The sequence below is a fragment of the Tyto alba genome, unplaced genomic scaffold, assembly GCF_018691265.1.
Source record: "Tyto alba isolate M040663 unplaced genomic scaffold, T.alba_DEE_v4.0 Super-Scaffold_38, whole genome shotgun sequence".
Classification (NCBI taxonomy): Eukaryota; Metazoa; Chordata; class Aves; order Strigiformes; family Tytonidae; genus Tyto; species Tyto alba.
This window is the reverse complement of record NW_024881313.1, coordinates 16,067,703-16,089,670: the sequence shown is the minus strand read 5'-3', so window position 1 is coordinate 16,089,670 and position 21,968 is coordinate 16,067,703. Positions and strand designations below refer to the sequence as shown.

Genomic DNA, 21,968 nt, shown 5'->3' with positions numbered 1-21,968 from the left:
TAAACATACAAATTAAACGTTCTTTGAGTTATTTGCTGGCACTGGGAATAGGAACTACAAATAGACAGCAGTGAACAATATAATCATCTGGTCAATAGGATGGTTGTTCTAATTACTGACATAGTATCATACATTTCAATGAATGAAACAACAGATTGGAACATGTAGTGGGGACCATATAATCAAACATTTAGGAGCAGCTTGAAGAAGGCTGCTACTACCAGTGTACCCTAAGAAGTGATCAGAGGAAGCCCAGGCATACTGTCTGATCACAGAAAGGGTAATAATGTCCAATGGCCCAAAGCAACCGAGGTGTGAAAAGGCACATAATAGCTATGAGAGACCACCAAAAAAAAAAACAACAAAACATCAGTGTTTTCTAATTACTCAGGAAGGTAAACAGTAGGGAAGGAAGATTTCTGAAAAAACAACCAGGCAAAACCCCCCAGTATTGGTAAAAAGTTGTGAAAGGGCGGTATAGACTCATGGGAAACATCTCTAGTTTTCTTTCTTTTCTGTTCCTTTCTTCCCCTCCTGTGAAGACCTGCATATCGACATATCAGTTGAGGAAAACAACTCTTTAACAATCTTCCTGTAAGAACAGTTGTTGTGAGTAATTACAGGATGTAACATTAGAAAGCTTCAAAACATCAGAGATGTTTCAGAATAGTCTCCAAGAATACAAGATGGGATAAGAAGATACACTTGTGTGAAATGCAACTCGATATTCTGAATAATAAACAGTGGCAGAAAACAAGATACAATTACCTTGGTCTTTTTTTTTTTTTTTTTTTTTCAGTATAGTTATTCTGGAAATACTAGTCAGTTGCCTACCAATAAACATATGAAGTACCACCTTTCTCTAAGCCCTCCAAAGGGCATTAAAAAATGGCTTTATAGAATTTTTAAAAAACATTTCCAGCATTAGATATTACAGTTTATTCGAACAGAATCTATTTGTGGTGAGGAAATAAACAGATATAGTAAATAATTGTTAGGTTTTGGCAACTATGTTGATAAAAAGCAAAATTTTAAATTTTATGTGATAAACAACTGGACAGAATGTAACCAATGTTCTCTCAAAAATTTAATATCAATCTGAAGGAAGACAACTTTCTTCAAAATAAAATGTGACATGATTTTACAGCATTTAAGTTTAAAAGAAACTTATCTTCAAGTGCTGCATTAATAAATCCATATGAATATAAATAATCTGATTTAATCACATTCGTCATTTCCAGTTACTATTTAGCAAATTACAAGCAAATACAAGTTACTATGCTAGAGTCATTTTTTGTCCTGGTCTGAATGTCGAGCCAACTTGTCCTTTCCTCTTCTTGGGATTCTGAAAATTATCATACCTGGGAAAAGATATTAGCAAATTCTTATGAAATGCCTTTGTTTGCATATGCCTCTTCAGACACACATTAATGCAACACAGAACTACAGCTGTTTAAGTACATTTTTATGGAAATTAAGAGTGCATGTCTTCTCACACCTAGGGACCTGAAGGAGTTTTCATCCACAAACCTAACTCAGAGAGCATTTAGCCCTGCCTTTTTTTTTTTTTTTTTAATTTTCTGAAGTGGGGTGGAGAAGGTGGGACAAGGAACAGAAGTGGACAGGGTAGTATAGACTCCTGGGAAGCATATCTCATTCTCCTCCTTTCCTGTCCCTTCTTTCTCTCTTCCCCCTGCTGTAAAGACCTGCTTATCTATGCATCAGCTGAGGAAGACAACTCCTTAACAATCTTCCTGTCAGAATAACCCCCCGATGAGATCATAAAACATCCTGATACCAGTTTCCAGCTTTGTCACTCCAGTCGTTTCCAAGCTGAAGGGGACACATTCTCCTTTTCCATATATTTATACTTCTGCAGATCATTGCCTTTTTCCAAACATGGCAGCTATAAAGACCACTACGGAGTCAAAATCCATCAATTTGAAAATAAAAGGGGCTATTACTGAATGGGAACAAGAAGGATCTAGCTCTAAGTCTTAAAGAACTGGTGCCTCTTTGTACTGGTATAGCTCTTAACATAATAAAAGGGTCTTTTGGACTGTGATTAGAATTTCTAGGTCCTACATTAATAAAAAAAATAGAAGACAATGCACTCATAAAATATTTTCCCTTTCCCAGTATGTAATTTAGTATTTCTGAAAAAAACCTGTTGTTAGAAGCTATTCAACTCTGCTGACATTTCCCACATTAAGTAACTAATATGTTTCTGATGAATAAGGAATGTGAAAAGATCAAATCTCCACTGAATTCACAGTTACTAAAACATTTAATACTTACAGTTCAGTAAAATTCTTCCAGTCATCTTGGCTAATGGATGGTCTTATACCCTCAAGTGCAGTGATCAAATGGGACTGGGTAATCATTAAAGTGTTCTTGGCAAGTACTGACTGATTAAAGGTGCTGTCCTCCTAGAAAAGCCATGGACAATGAAAAATTAACAGAGAAACACAGTGTCATGAATACCAGTAACTCTGGAACCTCCTCATTACATATACAGACAAATGTATTGTAAGTACAGCCAAAACTTCTCCCCTGCCACATTAACACCACAGAAATAACTGTTTAGTTATATGAATGTTAACATCTGGCTTATTTTCCCAAAACTAGGTATCATCTGTCTTTGCTATTTTTGTTACACTATAATTAATATTATTGTAGAAATTAGTTATCAAAATTCCAAGAAGTGTGGGAAACAATAGAAGTGTTAAGACTAAATAATTGAAAAAACTGCCATACTCCATTCTTGCTTCTGCTATTGGCTTTGATAACATTGATTTCAGTCCTTAGGTGCTCTATTTGCTGCTCCCGGTTATTTTCCAGGGAATCAAGTTCTTGAGAAGTTGCTCTAAGCACTGAAGGTTGTGACGATGCTGCATCTCTCTGAGTCACGCTGGTACAATCGTGAGTTATGGAGTTTGGTCCAGACAAACACAAAGAGCTCTAAATTGACCACAGGGAGAAATACATTAACTCATTGTCAAACCAGAAGAGCAACTCCACCAGTAAGATTTAGCCTACATTCAGTATAATCATGCCCCCACAGGCAAAAAGACTGCTTTCTCTTAAAAATATATCACATAATTAACTTTTTGAACAGAAAGATCTAGGTTAGTTTGCTGAGGTGCGTGTGGAAAAGTAAATTTAAAAATGAAATGTTTCATGTTTGGAAAAAAATCTGAGTATTTTTGTAATGGCCTGTCTCAAAAAGAACAAAGGTCTAAGTCCGTTGTTTTATTTATGTATGAAAATCAGTGGTTCTGAAATCTGAGCAAGTTTATGTAGACAGCTTTGAAATGACTCATAATTTAAATATTCATCACCTCTAAATTCTCTGTGCACTTGATAAAATATGCAACTTTCCAGTTCAACAACTTTAAGAGATCAAAGTCCTTGTAGCCTTGCTGAAGAACTTTCACAGTCAGAGGAAAACTGAAATCTCTAAAGATACATTAATTGAACACTGTCGTCTATAATGCAAGATAAAACATACAAAAGCACATTAGCAGTCAGTAATTAGTTTTCCAATGTCAAAGTTATTTTTGGCTTTAAAAATAAATGCAAGACAAGTTTTGAAAACAAGAGCCTAACAGCTTTGCTAACTACTTGTAATAACAGTTCTACAACAGATCTTGAAAATGAATGTCCCATGGATCACATGCAAACTCTGAAGTCTTCCGTTCACCATAAGGAGCTCAGAGGCAGCACACAGTTTTGCTCTGCAGGCAGCCAAGCGAGACGACCTGGCCAGCTGATCACTGTGCAGGTGCTGGGGAGCCAACCAGCACATCCCTATCTGCAAGCCAGCCAGGGAACGTGCTGCTGTCTGTCCAGTGTGATACTACAACAAGAATTCTGCTTCTTCGGAGCAACGATGGAAGCTATGGTTTACTTCTGCTGTTTACACAATTCCATAGTCAGATTATTCCATTAATGCAAACTCTACTGGAAACTGCAAAAATGCTTGTTTAATCTTAAGATTATGACTTAATATTTGAAAGATGGATGGTCATCGTTTAGTAATGAAACTGAGTTATAACAGAAAACACTACCAAAAAGTCAAAAACTGCTTTATTAATAAACTTTGGAAGGTAACAAGCCACTAGACCATACAGTAAGACCTAGTATGAATGCAGTTTGCCTGATTATTAGGTATTAAGCGGTGTTTGGGGATTTTGATTTTAAAGTCCTGCAAAGTTGCAGAGAACTCCATATTGTATTTTGTCAGATAATATCCTTCCATGTTCTTCACCACCGTGGACCTCAAGGTATAGGATGAAGACAGTTTGAAGGACAAAGCAGACATAATTGTATTTATAAAACCATACCATTTGCCTAGCTCGGTTTTTCTACTTTGCAACTGAAAATGTTTAGAAAATTCAAAATACTAAGCGAGTAATTTACCAGCTCTGAAGGAGTTCCATTTCCCAGCTCTGATTCGTAAGAGCTTCCAAAATAAAGACGATACATGTTGGACCTTGGATCTTCAGGAAGCAAATCAGACATGTCTAAGGAAATAAGAGATTGCTCTAGCCCTGCTTCTCCATCTGTTGCTGATTCATCTGAGCCACTGCTGTGGTTTAGAAAAACCATGGAAGAGAGACTGAAGTCACTATCAGAACTAGAACCAAAATCCTGTGACAAAGAACAGAACATTAGAAGTGTTAACTTGTAACAATTGCAATCTGAAATGCATTAAAAAATTTCATATACAGTGGAAATGAAACTATTGATTTATATTGGCTTCTAGTTATCTTTCTCTGGGAGTACATTTCCAAATATTTTGCTAAGAAAATCCAATGTTTTTAAGCAGAACGTTCTGTCCTGATGCTAGAAAAATAATTTGAGGAGATAATATTAGGGTTTTATTTGTTTGCTATGAACTTTCTCACTCATTAAGTAACAGCAAATGTTCACAAACCTCACGTACACTTTCTGTTGTAGCACTGTATCACTTCTGGCTCATTCCCTCCAGGCAGTTTAATATCTTGTGTAAAGTGCTCTAGGAGACTGTGGTGAGTCTACTTCTATAACGCCTAATTGCTGTACTCCTCTAGTCATAGTCAACACATTTTAAGTGCTGATGTGGAAATCATAGTTGTTGCTTTAGACTGGCGTCTGCAAACCTTTTTGATTGTACACCCCCATCAGTAGAAAAAATTCTGAGCACACTCCATCTAATATATCCATATTTATTTATTTATGATTTATATACATGTAGTATTGAAGTTCTAATATTTTCTTCCTGCACCTCAATGGACTGTTTTGTGCACCACCAGAGGTGGATGCACACCACTCCGGAGACCACTGCCTTAGACAATGGCCTCCTCTAATGACAGATAATCATCAGATATCCTTACAACTACTTACTGATGCTACAAGTGAAGGGATTTTTAGGGAAGATATGCTGGAGATCCCTCCCAATACGAAGAGTTGCATCCTCAGAGCCCCAATCCCTGGGTAACAGCTGGAGCAAAAAGAACCCAAGGCGGGGTCTCCTGGCTTTTGTCCCTGACTCAACCCTTCCCTTTGACCTCTGAGTAGTGGAAGCCATGCCTGCCCCTTTCCAGCTAGAACTCTAAAACAGGCATTAAAAATGTAAGGAGAGGTGGCTGAATAGAGGCTAAAATAGGAAAGGACCTGTCAGTCACATAAGGGTGGGATCCTGTACCTTGGAAGTGCAAGTACTAGCCTGTGCCCAGAAGATGAGCCAGACCAGGCCACTTCAGATATCACCATCCTCTCTACACTTCTCTCCTGACCTCAGAACACACTCAGTCTGTTGGAACAACTCCACAAAACCTTCCTTGCTTCCTTCATCATCCAAAATGTTCCACCTCAGGAGCAACTAGCAATTTCAGTTCTAAGAAACTCTGAGCGGGATCCCTCCTATCAATCTGTCAGTCACCCCTCATAACAATGATAAACAGATTTGGCTTACATCAATCTATTTAACATTAAACACCTATCATAAAATGAAAAAAACTTGTGTTTAAGAAGTATTTAAACTAATTTGTTACACTATTCTTGCATTTTTCTGAAAATATGTTAAGATTTTAATCCTCTGTATACAAATATAGGAAAACTAAATCTTATTAAACATAATTTTGCTAAAAAAATTATAAAATTAATCCTTTCAAATATATCTATATCAAAATAAAAAGAGCAGAGACTTCTTTTATATGTTTTATTTACCTGTGTTATACCTGAACCTAAATGAGCATGGATTGCCTCTAATTGGGCATTGTACAATAAAGCTTTCAGGTCAGCCCCTGTGAACTGTTCTGTTTTTGCTGCCAAATCCTGAAAATCCACATCATTTGCCAAGGACAGAGAATGACTGAGAGCTTTTAAGATTTCATAGCGTGAGTTCTGCAAAAAGGGAGGAAAAAAAAATGTCAGTAAAGCAACCTGTTATTTTCCTTGTCCTGATTGCTACATAGTGTCTTTGGCTCTGTCACAAGCAACTTCCTATCTGAGGGAGGATCTTTTTTAAAAGATACTACCCTAATAATAGTATATGTGGGACATACTATACAGTAATCAATATTTAAAATATAGGCATACATTTTGTTACATTTTCTTGAAGAGTCTAAGAGAAACTGTACCAAACACAGTATACAGAAAAATGTATTTCTAAATATCCAGTTAATATCTGGTATTTTTATATATGATATATATAAACATGTGAAGGTGAACTCTACTACTCATATGTCCTTTTGCAAAGAGAAGTGTGACCAAAGTGAAAAACTTCTGTTTACCCAAATGATCATATTATAAAAAAGCAGTTTACAAAAAAAGAAAAAAAGGAAGAGTATGTCTGTGTTCTTAAGGCACAGAATCATCTCCTTCCTGTGTGTTTCAGTATGAAATGATGTGATATTTGTTAAATGTGCCAACTAATCTGAAAATGAACAGCACTAATTTTTTCTCATAAAATGTGGAATCACAGACACACATTGTACAGTCTCAAAGGCCTGATCCAAAACCCACTACAATCAATGGGAATTGTTCCTTTCCTAACTAGTGACACATCTGACTTAAAAAGAGTTTGAAGATTCCAAATTAAATGTGGGTAAATAAGAGAGGGATGAACTGAATTCAGAATAAAACTGCTCTGAAAACTTCAGATAATTCAAGAGTTGTGTTGGAAGTGGCTATGGTTCATCACTTCAAGCAAACGGCAGATCCACTGGACTCATAGTTCAGAACAAGATGCAGAACATGATAAACACTACCCTGTAACCAATTTCTTTCTGCAGACTAGTTTCCTTTTTTATTTTTTTTTTTTGTTAAAAACAGTTATGTACAGAAGAACATGATTTGATCCTGAAGACTGTGGTAAACAGCCTTGTCTTTCCCCAGTTTTTTGCGAATGCTTTGACACTAAAGTCAGTGAATTTATACTGTTGTGTAACTGGTGCTGGGCAATCAAGTCCACTTTGTCCAGGTTTGAAATGCCACTAGATATAAAGGAGAATAAAGCCCATTAGTTTGATTTTTTTAAGCTTGCCTCAGGTAATATGCTTTATTTCCTCACCTGATCAGGAGGTGGACAGTACAGGCACTTATCCAGCCGACCTGGCCTTAACAAAGCAGGGTCAATCAAATCTGGGCGACTAGTAGCAGCTAGCACATAAACCCCTTAGGAAAGTGCAGAAAAAATATCGTTAACATCTGCTAAACTTTTGCATAAAAAGGAGCACACAGATGAATTATTACCTTCTAACCCTTCCACACCATCTAACTGAGTCAACAGTTGGTTAACCACTCGGTCAGTAACTCCTGTGTTGTCATGACCTCGACGAGGAGCAATAGAATCAAACTCATCGAAGAAAATGATACAAGGCTTAGCAGCCTGAGCTCTAAAAGGTAAAAAAATATTTAAATTCTGTTTAAGTTTGGGTCACAGGTAAAACTGCTTAGAAATATTAAAGGTAATTCCTTTTTGCTTCTGAGAACAGTTATCTTTAATGACAGAACAAAAAATCTGTTTTCTGCAGAAATTAAGAGGTTCTAAAGAATTGGACTGCAATGGAATCACTGCTCATTTTTATGACATACCTTGCACTTGCTTTTTAATTTCTGAAGTACTCAACTGTCGTGTTAATATACACGAAAGCTCTAAAATACAATTACTGCAGATGAGGTCTTCTTGGCTTATGTACATCTAACACAAAGACTGCCTACACTGTAAACTACATGAGAAGCAAAGGCTACGTAGGGTACCTTTACATTAGTGAGCACTGAGGGTCAGTAAGGACAGATTTGTAGTAACAAAATAACTGGCACTGAGGGCCTCAGCTCCAAGTCTAGTATGATCCTATGTATTGAGTGTTCATTACCAACGGGAGCACACTCAACTGTCTCCTGGAGCTATCTGAAAGGAATTCAGAATGTATTTTCTGTGCCAGTTTTGTGATATGAGCCAACGCACTGTGAATAGAGAGAACTGGAAGTTCAGCTTCAGAAGTACAGTCCTGATCTGAGCCAAAATGCTGTTTTTAAATAATGATAGTCAAGTTGAACTTGCCAAAGTCTGAACATCTGGTTTGGCACAACTAATTATTTCAGATGCTTTTGTGACCTGATGCCATGTCTCTCCTAGGAAAACCAAATTATTTCTTGGAGCTTCAACCAATAAATTAATTGATAACATCAAAATCTTTACAAAGCCAACCTGTTAAAGATATCTCGAACTGCTTGCTCACTTGCACCAATGTATTTGCTGAGCAGTTCTGGTCCCTAAAAACAGAAAAGAACATTCATTATATGTTTCTTAGTTTTAATGTGTAATTCAACATCAGCATAGATTTTATATACTAGAGTGAATTTTCTTGTAACCAAGAGAGTGGCATCTCTGAATAGAAGAGCTGAGGGGTCTAGGTAAGCCAAAAGTATCTTTCAAGTGTACCAACTTGTTTTGAAGTAATAATTTCAATTTTTTTACTATAACAGAACATGTGTGACAGTATCACAATGCAACAGCTTACACTGTATTTTGAAAATATGTTTAAAATGCATTGTTCAACTTAATTGTCCAGTGGACCCAAAATCCAGGCTCTTTTTACAAACAATGGGAAACTAAGAACATCTAATTAAATTTTATAATTCTGCTTAATGAATAATTATAGAAAAAAAAAAAATCTCAGTAATAGAACTTTGAAGTTCCAGAAGTCAGATGGTGGGATATTCAGACATACCAAATTTTAAATGTGAGTTTCTTTCTTTGACATTTTGCCCTCACAAGCACACTCACACATATTATGTTAAATGATTTCATTCGGTTAATAAAATGAATCAAATTAACCTTCAAAATCTTGCTACCTTGATGCTGATGAAATTCATTCCACTCTCTCGAGCAACTACTCCTGCTAACAGTGTTTTTCCTGTTCCAGGTGCTCCATACAGCAAGACTCCTGACCTCTGTCGTATGGGCAGGTTTGCAAATAATTCTGGATACTGGAAAAGAGTTTCAACAGGACATATTCTAAAATATGTAATTATTCTGCAGTGTACTGTAACATCATTGACTAGTGTTGATTTTTGTCTAAACAGAATGTGTCTAATATTTTTTATCCACATTATATCACAAGAGGTCATCTGGACTGTTGTTGGTTTACTTGATGCTGAAGTGGGTTCCTAGGCTTCATAGGTACCTAAGATAGAAACAAGTGGCACTTTCTACCAAGAGCAAACAGGACAGAACAGGGACGCATACAGAGCTTTATAATGTCCATATTGGTACTTCTAAATTCCTATTTTAATCACCAACTGATATGATTAAATTATGTAAGTATACAGTAAAAGATTCTGTCCTTTATACAAAAAAACTGTTCAGTCATTTCTCTGAAGACTGAAATGGATGGGCTCATCTCAGTGCTGGAAGTTTTAGGCAAGGCAGAAAAGCCAAAGTAAAATAAAGGGGAATTGATGGATTGGCATTCATTCAAAAGAGAATACTCCTTTAGCAAAATCTCTGCAGAAGACAGCTGGAAATGTTATCTTTACAGAGCCTAATCACAAACCTTGCAACAGAGAGTATAGCAAAGATGATGTTAACAATACTGCAACATTCTAGAGCAACACCTGATCTGTAGAAAAGCACAAGACATCGGCTTTTGTATTTGGAAGAGGGAAGGGGAAGGAGAAAGAGTTTTCCAAGTAGCTAAGACAGTTGAAGACCGGGAAGCTATAAAAGTAGCTTAAAATCACACCTGTCATCTTTCTGTCAAATAGGATGTCACACCTTAAAAATCATTCTTCCCCTACTAATATTATGTATACAATTCAAGTAACTAATTTAAAAGAACTGGGTACCTTTGCAGGTAACATGATGGTATCCGTGAGTATTTGCTTCACATCTTTTAAGCCACCAATCCTGTCCCAACCAATGTCTTTAGGCTTATGAAGGTTAACATTTCTCAGAGCTAACGGAGTAAAATTTTTTAGAGCTTTCTGAAAATCCACAGTTGACAGATTCAAATCTGCTTAAAAGAAAAAAAAAAGAAAAAAATAATCCTGAACAAAAAAAAAAAGTACACAGCCTTCTAGTAACCAATTCCTCACAATATGTAGCAATTAAATACATTTTAAACATAAAACATAAAAACTGGAGTTTTATTTCTGTAGGTTCTGGATAACAGAAGTAAGACTATGAAATAAGAGATTTTGTTGTCAACATACCGCCGTTTTGAAAAGCATTCTGGTTGGAAACACAGGCATGAATGGCGCGATCAACCAGCATAGTAAAATCCCTAGCAACAAAACCTTCTGTTTCCTTAGCAAGGCATTGGAGATCAAGATCAGAGAACTTCTTTATATCAGAATTCAGTTTCTTTTTTATTATGGAACACAGCATTTCACATCTTTGCTTCTGAAAAATAGAATTGTGCAAGTGTATATTGAGTTTACTATTTATAATGGATTTCAGAAATTCAAAAAGTAAATACATAGGAGTTACTATGATCTCCTTAAATATTTACATGTCACCAAACCTTCTAATAGCAAAATCTGAGCAGGCACAAATATAAACAAAAGTTAGTTCTTCAGGTGAATTTCAATAAATTCACCAGTTGTATAACTTTAAAGGTTTACCTTGCCACAACTATCTTAAATCCAACACTAATAATGAAACAACCCTCATCTCCCAGATCATACTGTCTGTTTCACAGGAAAAGGAACATCTTTCATTTTGCCGATACCAGTAGAATGTATTTGAGACGAAATCTATTGCATTAGATAAAAATACATCAGATAATTGGCAACTTTTGAGATCCTGAGTTTTCTAGTGATGCCTCATCCTCATTCACGTGTTAGTATTAAAAATGATAAAAGTAGACTTGCAGGAAGTGTGAGAAAGTCACACTGTATCTAACGCAGAATCCCCTCCTCAGTGGCTTTTAATTGCTAGTCTGTGACAGAAGCCAAGCAGGCAGGAACAACTCCTGTTAAATACAAATGAGTTGCCATGTCTGTGTCATGTCATTAGGGCATTCACAGGTACAAAGTGGCTGCTATCTCCTGCAATGAAGTTATACTGTTTATTCTTCCCCCTATCCTTTTTACTTTTCAAAATGGACTGTACTCAAAAGTAAAGGGATAGAATTAATATAGAAAACCAACCTCAAACCCTCCCATAAAATTAACATTTAGTTTTAATAACATTTTAAAAATACATGTTCTAGGGACATACTTATTCCTCCAAGCAGTGAAAAGCTACACTGAAGTTTAATCTCATTTATCTAACTGTAGTGCTAATGTGTTTTTTCAAAACTGCTCCTCTAGAATCCCCTTACAGGTAACAAGGGGACATGCATACCTCACCTATGTTAGACACAACCTGACTTGTTTTAAGTTGAACTGAATGTCCTCTGAACACACCCTTCTCTTGCCACTGAAGAGAAGCAGAGTGGGGCCAACTGGGAGTTTTCAACAGGTCTAAGTTCTGAGGTATTTCAGTATCATGAAAGAACTTCTAAAGTTTCCAAATTTTTTCTCATCTCCAGGTGTAATCTACTATTTTTGCAGCTGCTCCAGTATTATATTTGAGGCTGCAGGGAAGGCAAACAACATTTTAACCATTTTACCTGAATTTACCTGATCTGGAGATCGAATACATTTGAAGCATTGAAATATATGAGTTCCTTGAGCTGAAACCAGGGAAGGATGTAGGGAATGTTCAGACTGACTTGTGGCAATTAGTGCAATCAAACTCCCCATGGAAATAACTTCTTTTATCAGATCTTTCAAAACTAAACACAGAAGACATTGCTCCATGAATTGCAAAATAACAAAAGATTCTGCATTTCGTAATAGTTTCTACTGTACTGGAAATCACCATTAGGGCACACTAAAGTGTAACATATTATTCTATATTTATTTTATTTTCATGTTTACAGGCTTTTTTTTTTTAATTAAAAAAATAAGATGTATAGTTATTTTTTCTAGGACAGTACATTCCATTAATAAAATGCCATGAGAAGTGCTCTTTAAAAAGCTAAATCTGTAAAATTGCTGATGATGTCTACCACAGGATATTAAACATGGATTTTTTTTTTTGTGTGCGATGATCACTGTTCTAGAAATATATTCCCACCATGCAAACAAAAAAGGGAAAGTTATAAGAATATAATAGATGCTAAGCCTAGAAAATAAGCAATCTAGGAAAAAATAATGTACGAAGGTCAAAGAAATTATGTATGCAAGGTAGATCCTTCATGAAATAATCTTTATAACTCTAAACCTCTGTTGTATGCATTATATCTGTAAATAAAGTAATAAGAAACACAAACACTACTGCAAGTAACTGAAGTGCACATTTTTAAAAAAGAAATTATGGTAAGGTTTTCTGAACTTCAAAGATAATTTAATAAAAAATTATTCTAACTCCCTTAAACTGAGCTAAGAAATCAAAGATATTTTTTTCTTATGGCTTTAATTTTACATGAACAGTTATATACAGCTAAAAAAAATAACTATATTAATCTTGATCACTTTAATTTTATTTTGCAACTTATCAAAATCTAGGCAACTTGCCTAGATTTTAGGGAATAAAAAGGAACCATATACAGGATATCAAACTATAATTGATAATCTTATTTTAAAAATCTATGGATTGCTATGTTGTAAAATGAAAGTCCTACAAAGCATATCAAATAGGATGATAAAGAAGTTAGTACTCAGCTAAAAGAAGTTGGTTCTAAACATCAATAAGTATCAAATTTATATATCTCTGTAATAATAAATAATAATCACAGAAAACATGATAAATTTTAATGTCAATTATGATATTGATCTTATCAATAATTATCAGTTAAATATTCATCTGTAATTTGCAAGCAATTGCAACGTATTTGAGTGCGTGAACAATATAAAAAGGAACTGAGGAGCTTCTGCCACTGGCAATGGTACTGACAACAGGCATTGCCATCAGCAGTGGTCGTGTACATACCATTGGCAATGACTACTCCAAGCTCCAGAGTGGACCATTTTGATTCAGCTAGTGGTCCACAAATGGTCTACAAACCGTAATTTGTGAATCCCTGCCATGGAATACCACATGGTCCAGAGGCAATAATGATACAGACAGAATTGTCCAGGTAGGATGGTACAATTGGGGTGCTAGAAATTCCAAGCTGCATTACATTTTTATCCAAACGCAGGCAGCACAGTATTACCATAAGCAAGTCTATTGCTTTGAACTGTTTCAGGGCTGTTCTCATGCTCTGGTGTAGAAGGTACTCCAACAATGTGATCAAGATCATCCATCAAAAGAATAGATGGTTGTCTCCATGCTGCTTCTAAAAAAGCTTCTTCCACATTTTTCCTTATGTTTACTAATCTTTTTCCTAAAACAGAAATGCAATTTTAATGACAAAACATAACAGGAAAAAAAAAATCAGACTGACTACATCTTGCTCACATAATACTACAATGTTTTGATTCGTATAGCTTAACTTTACTCCTATAAATCCAGGTTCTAAGATTAAAGCAGAGTCAACAGTCAGTAAAGAGTCCACATCTATCAGAAAAGTACTAGAAGGATCCACCTGTCCTAAAATGAGATGAATCATCTTTCACTAACCACTACAGAAGTCTACAGGTCTAATTTCTAGACAGTTAGAGCAGTATCCAAAGCACTCTAAATCAGCTGCTGTGGAGTCCCACAATTGGAAGAATTTTTCAGAGTGAAGGACCTAGCTCTTCATCAATCTTTCCCTTTTTCTCTGGAGCAAGGAGCTCAGTTTAAGAAAAAGGAGTATAGCTCTGCAATGTAAGGGCTCTGTAAGAAAACAGTTGGGTATTCTCTGCCTCTGTAACACCAAGACTATTTAGAAAAGCCAGTAAATGAAAGAGTAAAAAGGCCTTTTTTGTCATCTTCCATCTTTGGCACAAAATACTTACTTTGAACTCACAAAACCTATGGATTCATCTCATCTTCATCTACAATCATGAGTGTTAGATGACTATTGCCAACATACACTAGGTTAGTAAACATGCCATCATAAATCAGGTTTCAGCCGCTCATTTGATCCTTCTTTGGTGCCTGTGTCATCTGTCATCCTTTCACTGAGTAATACAGGTATCCTTTAACACTTATAATTTGTTAATGTAACATTTGTTCCAGCTAGCACAGCTGAAAAAACACACAGTTCAACTTGCAACTTCTTCCTATTTTGTAACAATTAGAAATATGTATGGCAAGCATTGTTTGAAATTGGTGGTGGTACACAGGACAGAAACTGATAAAAGTGTGAAGTAAGCTTAGAGCAGCTGTATTTTCAGCAGACTGTTAAAGATGCTCATCGTGGGGCATCAAATATGCTTGTAAAAGCAGTAATAATACTAGAAAAATTATTCAGACTAAATAGAATAACTTCATAATTGTGCTTTCGCATAGCACAGCAAACATTTGAGATTAAAAAAAAAATAAGTTACCATACCTCTTAAAGCTTTACAATCAATTACTTCTACATGAGCATCCAGTCTATCAAATGCTTCTTTGCAGATGGCCCTTGCTAATGTTGACTTTCCACTTCCCTATAAAACCAAATGTGAGCTAATGTAAATTGACAGAACTAGTTCCTTCTGTTTCAGTGGAGTTTTTGTTACAGTATACACCAGTTAACAAGCTGGGAAAGCTGTACGCACACTGCTTTTATTCCTCACCAAAAGTATCTAGGTATTCTGTCTTTATATCACTTGGTACAGACCAAAGCCCCATAGAGAACCAAGTATAAACAAATTCAGAGTGGATGCATCCACACTGAGTTCAGTGTTAAGACATCTGTTAGTTTCAGTGGAATATGGTATTAAATGGATCACCATAAGAGGCAACAGGAAAATCAGAGTATCAACTCCACTGCCATTTTATGTTAGAACACAGAAGAAAATATTAGTCTTATTTTCATGCAAATATTTCAGAGAGAAGAAGTGTTTATTGTACTATAAACACAAAGTACATTAATCCCCCAAGGGAACAAATTGAAATTGCATTGGTAGAAATCTTCAAAACTTATGTTATATATATATTATATATATACATGAAACATGAATATGTATTGATGAAGTGTGCGTACAATGTGTAGATTAATATATAAAATACAATGTTTTACTGAATTAACTCTGTTCAGTTAACTGCTTTTTTTTCAGTTTGTTCTTTAATTCTTTGTAATGCACACGGTATCAAAGAAAACTAATGGAAACAGTTTTGTAACTATGGAAAACAATCTGGGAGGGTTTGCAAGTAGAGAAGTGTGTACCTTTCCTCCTGTGAGAAGCAATCCTCCACTTCGCAGTCCCACAGCAACAGCAGCCAGCTTTTGAGATAAAGGACGCCCCAAAAGACTGTGGCTTACGTGTTCAAAGGAAGATGTTCCTAATTTGTCCACTCCTCTGCAGAGCAAATAAAACATTAAGTGTCCTAAGGCAGCATCAGTAAGTAGTAATAGCTTGCAGTATAGTGAAGTTTCAATGCTGACACGCTGTGATGTACTTCACTGTTTCGAGAAAAAGCTAAGGACAATTCAATCTGGAGAGACGACACCTTTATTCAGCAGCGGTGACACAGGGGACACAGACAGACACTGCAGAACACCCCCACAATGGAAGGGTTATCTAGTCACTGTACACCAGCCTAGCATGAGGTAGGTCTCAGAAGATAAGAGCTAACCATCTTTTGGGGCTTCATCTATTTGAGTGTCTGACTAACAACCTACTAAGGAGTTTAACAAATTGGTAAAACAATGGAGCATGCCTGGGTCGGAAGAATTCTCAGCCTTTTCAGAAATAAAGTAACACATAGTTCATTTGAAGACATCCTTATCCTTCACTGGTCCTAAATCTTTGTGACTTTCGAGACACAAAGTCTTTCAGGTCTACCAACAGCAAGGCTATCTCAGTTTTGTATTTCAACTTTAAACAAAAAGTGTTGTTCCCTGAGAAATGGAATGAAGAAATTAATCCCAGTTTCTAACATCCCTACCCTACCACGTCCCATCCCTATCACACTACCCCTGTATCAGTTCCCATTCCCTCTTTGATAATAACATGCTCAGTGGCTTTTTACAATGCCTCAGTAATATCCTCAGTTGCCTTTCACAATGCTGATAGTGTACTACCACAGTACGCCAAGTCTCTCATGTCCTCTCTGTCCTATCCCTACTTCAAGATTGCTACACAGTACCACTGTCTCCCCTTATACTAATGACCACAGCTTTGCATATTACTTATTTACTGGGGAAGACCCAGCATGTCCTATGGCTAGTTCCAGACTACACCTCTGCCCCTGGCCACCTAGCAGGTTAACCAAGTAGCTGTTGAGCTTACATTGAACATTTTACCTGTGGACACACCACTCTGCATTTTTCTCCTCAGCTGACAATTCTGATAAAACTTGTAGGAACTAAGTTTCTTTGAGACCCATACCATTAAATGTAGTTAAACAAGTAAACAGGTTTAAGTTACTGGGGGAAGAGGATTGAGATAGACTACATCACATCGTAAGTTTTGCTTCATTTGGAAACCTCAGCTAAAACAACCCCAGTATCCCTTACTGCTACGTAGAGGTCTGTTTCATACTACGTAGAAGCATGCCAAAAGCCAGTGAACTATCAGTACTTCTTCTGAAACTTATGCAGTTCTACTGTCAGACATGGTGAACTTTTCAGTACGTGAGTACCTTCCGTCGTATGAAGTTTTCTATTCACTGCAGTAAGACTATTCAGAAGACAAAATTAAACATCTACATATATGAGGGATAAGGTCTAAACCTGATACAAGCCAGAAGATGCGGAGTTTTTTTATAGATCTGGCCTAGTTTTCAAAAAAGCTGCATTTCCATCAATATTTCTTCTTTTCAAATTCCCATTCCCTCCCATGTTTTCTACTATGAAAATGTCTCACCCTAGATCGTTTAGTTTGTGGTAAGGAAGGTTCCTGTCAGTATCACACATAGGTAGCTGGCTGTCACCATCAGCTTTTCTAGTTAGAGGATGTAAAAGAACCTACAACAAATGAAAGAGTTAGTGCTTTACATTAAATAGAACTACAGGAGAAGGGTATAGAAGTGACTAGCCATTTTTTGATTTGTGTAAAGACAATGTTGCATGTATGCTTTGCTGAAGCTTATTGTGCTTGAAAGAAAGAGGCACTGGTAAAATGGCAGTGATACAACTGTTTCCAAAATACAATCCAGGTTTACAATAATGTAACAACCTGTGATTAGATGTGAGCCAAGTGCTGTTTATACCAGGCTATACAGCATCATCTCTACATGCAACTACTTGTTCCTTCTCCTGTGCGCTCCCCTCCTGTGCTGGCCTAAGCACTTGTGAGGCAAGATAGTGAATCAGATCAGGAGTCTGATCTGCGTGGAGAGTAACCTGACAAAACACCTGACATTTTTAGCTTACCCGGGGGGTTAGTATGGAAAGCTGCATAGGCAAACAGGGCTAACAGAGAGGTTCACTGATAAGAACAGGCTGGTAGGAGATGCTGACACTGATATTAAGAAATGCATTTCGCCCTTTCATCTCAGTACCAGTCACTAGCACAATTTGTACAAGTCTCCTTGTACTCCTCTACTACCAATAGAAATAAAGCCCTTGTTTTACTGGTTTTTTGAACAAGAATCCTAAATTCTGCAAGGAAAATTATGTTCTAAATAGCCAAAACGGGACACTTTAATTCTCCACTAAAATTTAACTGTATCGGTTTAAAATGGAAAAATGTTATCCCACTCCTATAATCATAAACCTGGTGTTGCAGGCACTGGTTCAACCAGAATTATTAATGGAAACAGTAATCCTAATATTAAACAGAAATACTTATTCTCCTGAGAAAGGAAAGACTGAAGAAACAGAAGCACAGAAACTATGTAAATGAGAAGTCAGTGTGTGCTTGGAAGGCTTGAATAGAATATATGCCTCATATTTGTCAGAACAAGCTAATGTTCCTGCCAGATACATTGTGATGTTACAGTGGTTTAGGTATTAAGGGAAGGAACAACTAAGTATAAGCATAGTATGTTCAAATTTGCACAGTACTGACTTTCCTTTGCTCTAATTGATTTTTCTGAGAATTTAATACAGACTGTGAAACACAGTAACTAGCGTAGCATGCCCAGAATCTCACCAATGTCGAGTCTACAAAATAACATCTAAAGAATACAAATATTTAATGAACACACTGACATTATTTATTTAAAATGCGAATCCAAAATATGTTATATATAAAATGTAATATATTTTTAACCAAATATAACAATTTAAATTACTTGATACCTGATACTATGTGATATTTACTTGTATATTAGTCTTTTGCAGCAAACTGGGACTCAGTATAAAAATATTCTCAGGCTTATTTTCTTCAGTGTGAGCAGGATCCACTACACTAAGGAAAAACTCCTCCACTCCTGTAAAAATCCAAGGAACAACTATTAAAATTCCAAGTAAATTCAGGTTTTATTCCTCGTAAGATGAAACATATTATGTAATCTGAATTACTACAATATAATCCAAAATGAAAGAATAGTAAAGATTAATCATTATTAAAGAATAATTCATGCTTACAGTTTCAGTGTAAAGAGGTACCTGTTGCGTCAAATGGTGTATACAGAGATTAGAGGGCATATTGCCTAAGTAAATTCCATAATGGACAGTTAAGACAGCTACAACACAGGACAGTATTATCCTTACCGTCTTTAACAGACAGATGTATATAGTCTGTGCTTGTCATTACCCACGGGAGATCATCAGTAGCAGAATCCTGCAGCCAAGAACTGAAAGCAGATTTAACATCATCTTCATGTATATCTTTATGCTAAATACAAAAAAAAAGAAAGAAGGAAATTAAACAAAACAAGGTGTTAGTAAGTAAAACTGCTTTCTTCCTATACGTGAGGCATTTGCTTCTCTTACGGTAGCAGAGAGATGGAAGAAGATATAAGTTTTATTTATATAGAAAATAACATTTTGCCAACAAACACTATTTCTATCAATTGCTCTATGTAAAGCACCCGTCTAGCCCTTGCTACAGCAACAGTTGAATCTTCCAGCACCTCTAAAGATTTTATCTTTGGAACACTGGTGTAAGGGCAACGGAAAGCTTTTATTCTTCTTTCACTTATCTGCATTGCCAGATCCAAGAGCATTACTCAGCTCCTGGGTTTGAAAGAGCACCCAAGATATGCACCAGTATTGACCTGTGACTTATTTTGGGTGCTCACCATGCCCCTCTCTTCCCTGTATACTCTGCTTCCTATACAAAGAAGACAGGGCTCATCTAGATCAGGGGCACCAACAACAAACTTCAATAGGCGGGTAAAGTGGTCAAACAACTTAACCCAGATCACCTGGACAAATGGAATAGGAAAAGAAATTGTGTCTACGTCAGACATACCTCGGCTGAGTTCCTAATCACAGAAGCATAATTCTAGTCTAAAAAAGTGGGAATCAACTGAGATCATGGAAGCAGTGTTCAGAAAGTAAAATGAAAGTTACTGTCATATTTCTTTCTGTTTGTATGGTTTGTTCCAAGAACTAAGAAAACTTCAGCTGAACTAGAAAGGGAGAAATCTGTATTTAAGATATATAATGGCACACATAACTATGTACGATTTTAGCAAACTACTGGCAGAATAGCCTTTTAACTCCAACATAAAAAAAAAAAAATGCAGTTCATCCATTCTTCTGTAGGTAAGAAACCAAAAATAGAATACTGGGGATAAAAAACAAACTACGCATAAGCCCCGCTATGATAGGAAGTGCTGTATTTAAAGTTTTGAGGGGCAGCTAACACAAGAAATAATCAATCCAGTGTTGCACAGAAGCAAGCATATGGTACGTTATGAAGAAATACATCATTCCAGAGATCTGACAGACTGTGAGAACTGGTACAAAGTAAGTTCTTACTGTCACCGATCCTCACTCAGAAGACTGGATATGTCTCACAGGAAAAATATAGAGGGATTCAATGATACAACTCTAGAAAACTAAATCTTTAGCATGAGGGAAAAAAATATCAGCACTAAAAGGAAGCAAAAACATAAACCACATAAAAAATTATAATAATTTTACTGAAATTGTCTGTCTTAGGAAATCCACTGGGCATTGTATTTGAAGAGTATAAGCATGTCTTCTCCCATAAGACTTAAAATGGGTATTTCCTCTTTAGCTCTATGATTCTTTTTTGGTTTTGTTTTTATAGAACTACATGTACACACTTAAGATTTGCTATGTTGGAACCCATATTAATGTACTGCAGATGAAGGTCTGATGCAAAATTATTACTGATTATTGTTGCTATTTTGAGAGGAATTGTTCATATCTGAGACCTAATTAAACAGCTAATGCATCTTTTCCTGACCAATGCCATTTCTTCTGCATGACGTCAACATCCTTTTTAATAAGAAAGACATCAGAAATTTTGAGAATAATGGAAGACCCTGTGATTTACAAGTTACTATACTGATTTCCTCTAATAGCTTCAAGTAGCTAGGAGTTAAAATTCAGAAGTTCTATTTCCTCCACCCTTTGTGACCTCTGCCAGGTCCTTTAAATAAGAAATTGTTACAGATAGCATGCCAAACTATTTGAAATATTTACCAAGTGCAAAATAAAATTCAGTGGATTGATGTTTATGGTACCGCTGATCAAAATACAAAATAGTATTACTAGATAAGCCTTGTTTAAGTGAATCATAACATCTTCTTAATTTAAATGACTTGTATAGTAAAAAGCAAGGAATTATTCAAAAAAGAAATTGCTTTGGAATGATGTCATACATAGCAGACAACTTCTAACTATCATTTAACAAATAAACATTGAAAAAACCCCAACTTTGACCAGAGCAACATTATCAGTTTTCCAATACGTAAACAAATACATGACCAAGAATATCAACTCACTAAGTTCTGTTTGGGTTGCAGTCTAACAGATATAGGAATTTTAGGAACAGATTCAACTGACTTAATTCGGACTGTTGAATGTATTTCGATTTGTAGTTTTTTTCTCAGACCATCTGGAATCTGAAACATTTAAAATAAAAGCAAAGAGAAAAGAAATATAAGAAAGTAAGATAGTTATAACATTGTATATATAGCAAAACATCAGTTTCTTCATCACTAATAGAACCTCTACATTTGATCAGTGATCTGTATATTAATTACGTAACCTGCAAGAGAATTAAGAAGAAAACCATAAAATGGATGGTGGTATCCAAATCTTGTTCTCTCATGCACATTTCTAACTCCGTTCTATCCTACTGTGAAAGTGCTTACTATAGCTGACCATGTACTAACTTATTTAAATAAAACCCAAAAGGTTGAAAAACAATTAGCAGAAATTCTTAGAAAGTTGTAAACATGCTATTAGTGTAGGAGAAAAATAACTGTACTTCCATTTGCCGATTAAAATTATGTGGGCAGCTAAATAGGCCATTATACAGAT

General features: G+C 35.9%; 1 protein-coding gene across 2 annotated transcripts in view; it reads right to left on the bottom strand.

The window, feature by feature from the left end:
- Positions 1 to 21,968, bottom strand: part of PEX1 (peroxisomal biogenesis factor 1) — a 28,913-nt gene continuing 6,945 nt past the window's right edge. Inside the window, exons 6-24 of one of the 2 annotated variants that reach the window (XM_032991354.2) lie at positions 21,428 to 21,547; positions 19,218 to 19,341; positions 18,825 to 18,934; positions 17,425 to 17,525; positions 15,783 to 15,915; positions 14,964 to 15,060; positions 13,698 to 13,868; positions 12,118 to 12,272; positions 10,705 to 10,894; positions 10,339 to 10,505; positions 9,346 to 9,480; positions 8,699 to 8,763; positions 7,741 to 7,883; positions 7,559 to 7,662; positions 6,214 to 6,390; positions 4,423 to 4,653; positions 2,758 to 2,961; positions 2,299 to 2,429; positions 3 to 1,361 (exon numbers count right to left, since the gene is read on the bottom strand). In XM_032991354.2, the coding sequence (XP_032847245.2) occupies positions 1,277 to 1,361; positions 2,299 to 2,429; positions 2,758 to 2,961; positions 4,423 to 4,653; positions 6,214 to 6,390; positions 7,559 to 7,662; positions 7,741 to 7,883; positions 8,699 to 8,763; positions 9,346 to 9,480; positions 10,339 to 10,505; positions 10,705 to 10,894; positions 12,118 to 12,272; positions 13,698 to 13,868; positions 14,964 to 15,060; positions 15,783 to 15,915; positions 17,425 to 17,525; positions 18,825 to 18,934; positions 19,218 to 19,341; positions 21,428 to 21,547 (2,643 nt within the window). In that variant the 3' untranslated portion in view covers positions 3 to 1,276. Of the gene's footprint in view, positions 1,362 to 2,298; positions 2,430 to 2,757; positions 2,962 to 4,422; positions 4,654 to 6,213; positions 6,391 to 7,558; positions 7,663 to 7,740; positions 7,884 to 8,698; positions 8,764 to 9,345; positions 9,481 to 10,338; positions 10,506 to 10,704; positions 10,895 to 12,117; positions 12,273 to 13,697; positions 13,869 to 14,963; positions 15,061 to 15,782; positions 15,916 to 17,424; positions 17,526 to 18,824; positions 18,935 to 19,217; positions 19,342 to 21,427; positions 21,548 to 21,968 lie in introns of both variants that reach the window. The other variant, XM_032991355.2, reaches the window with a different exon arrangement.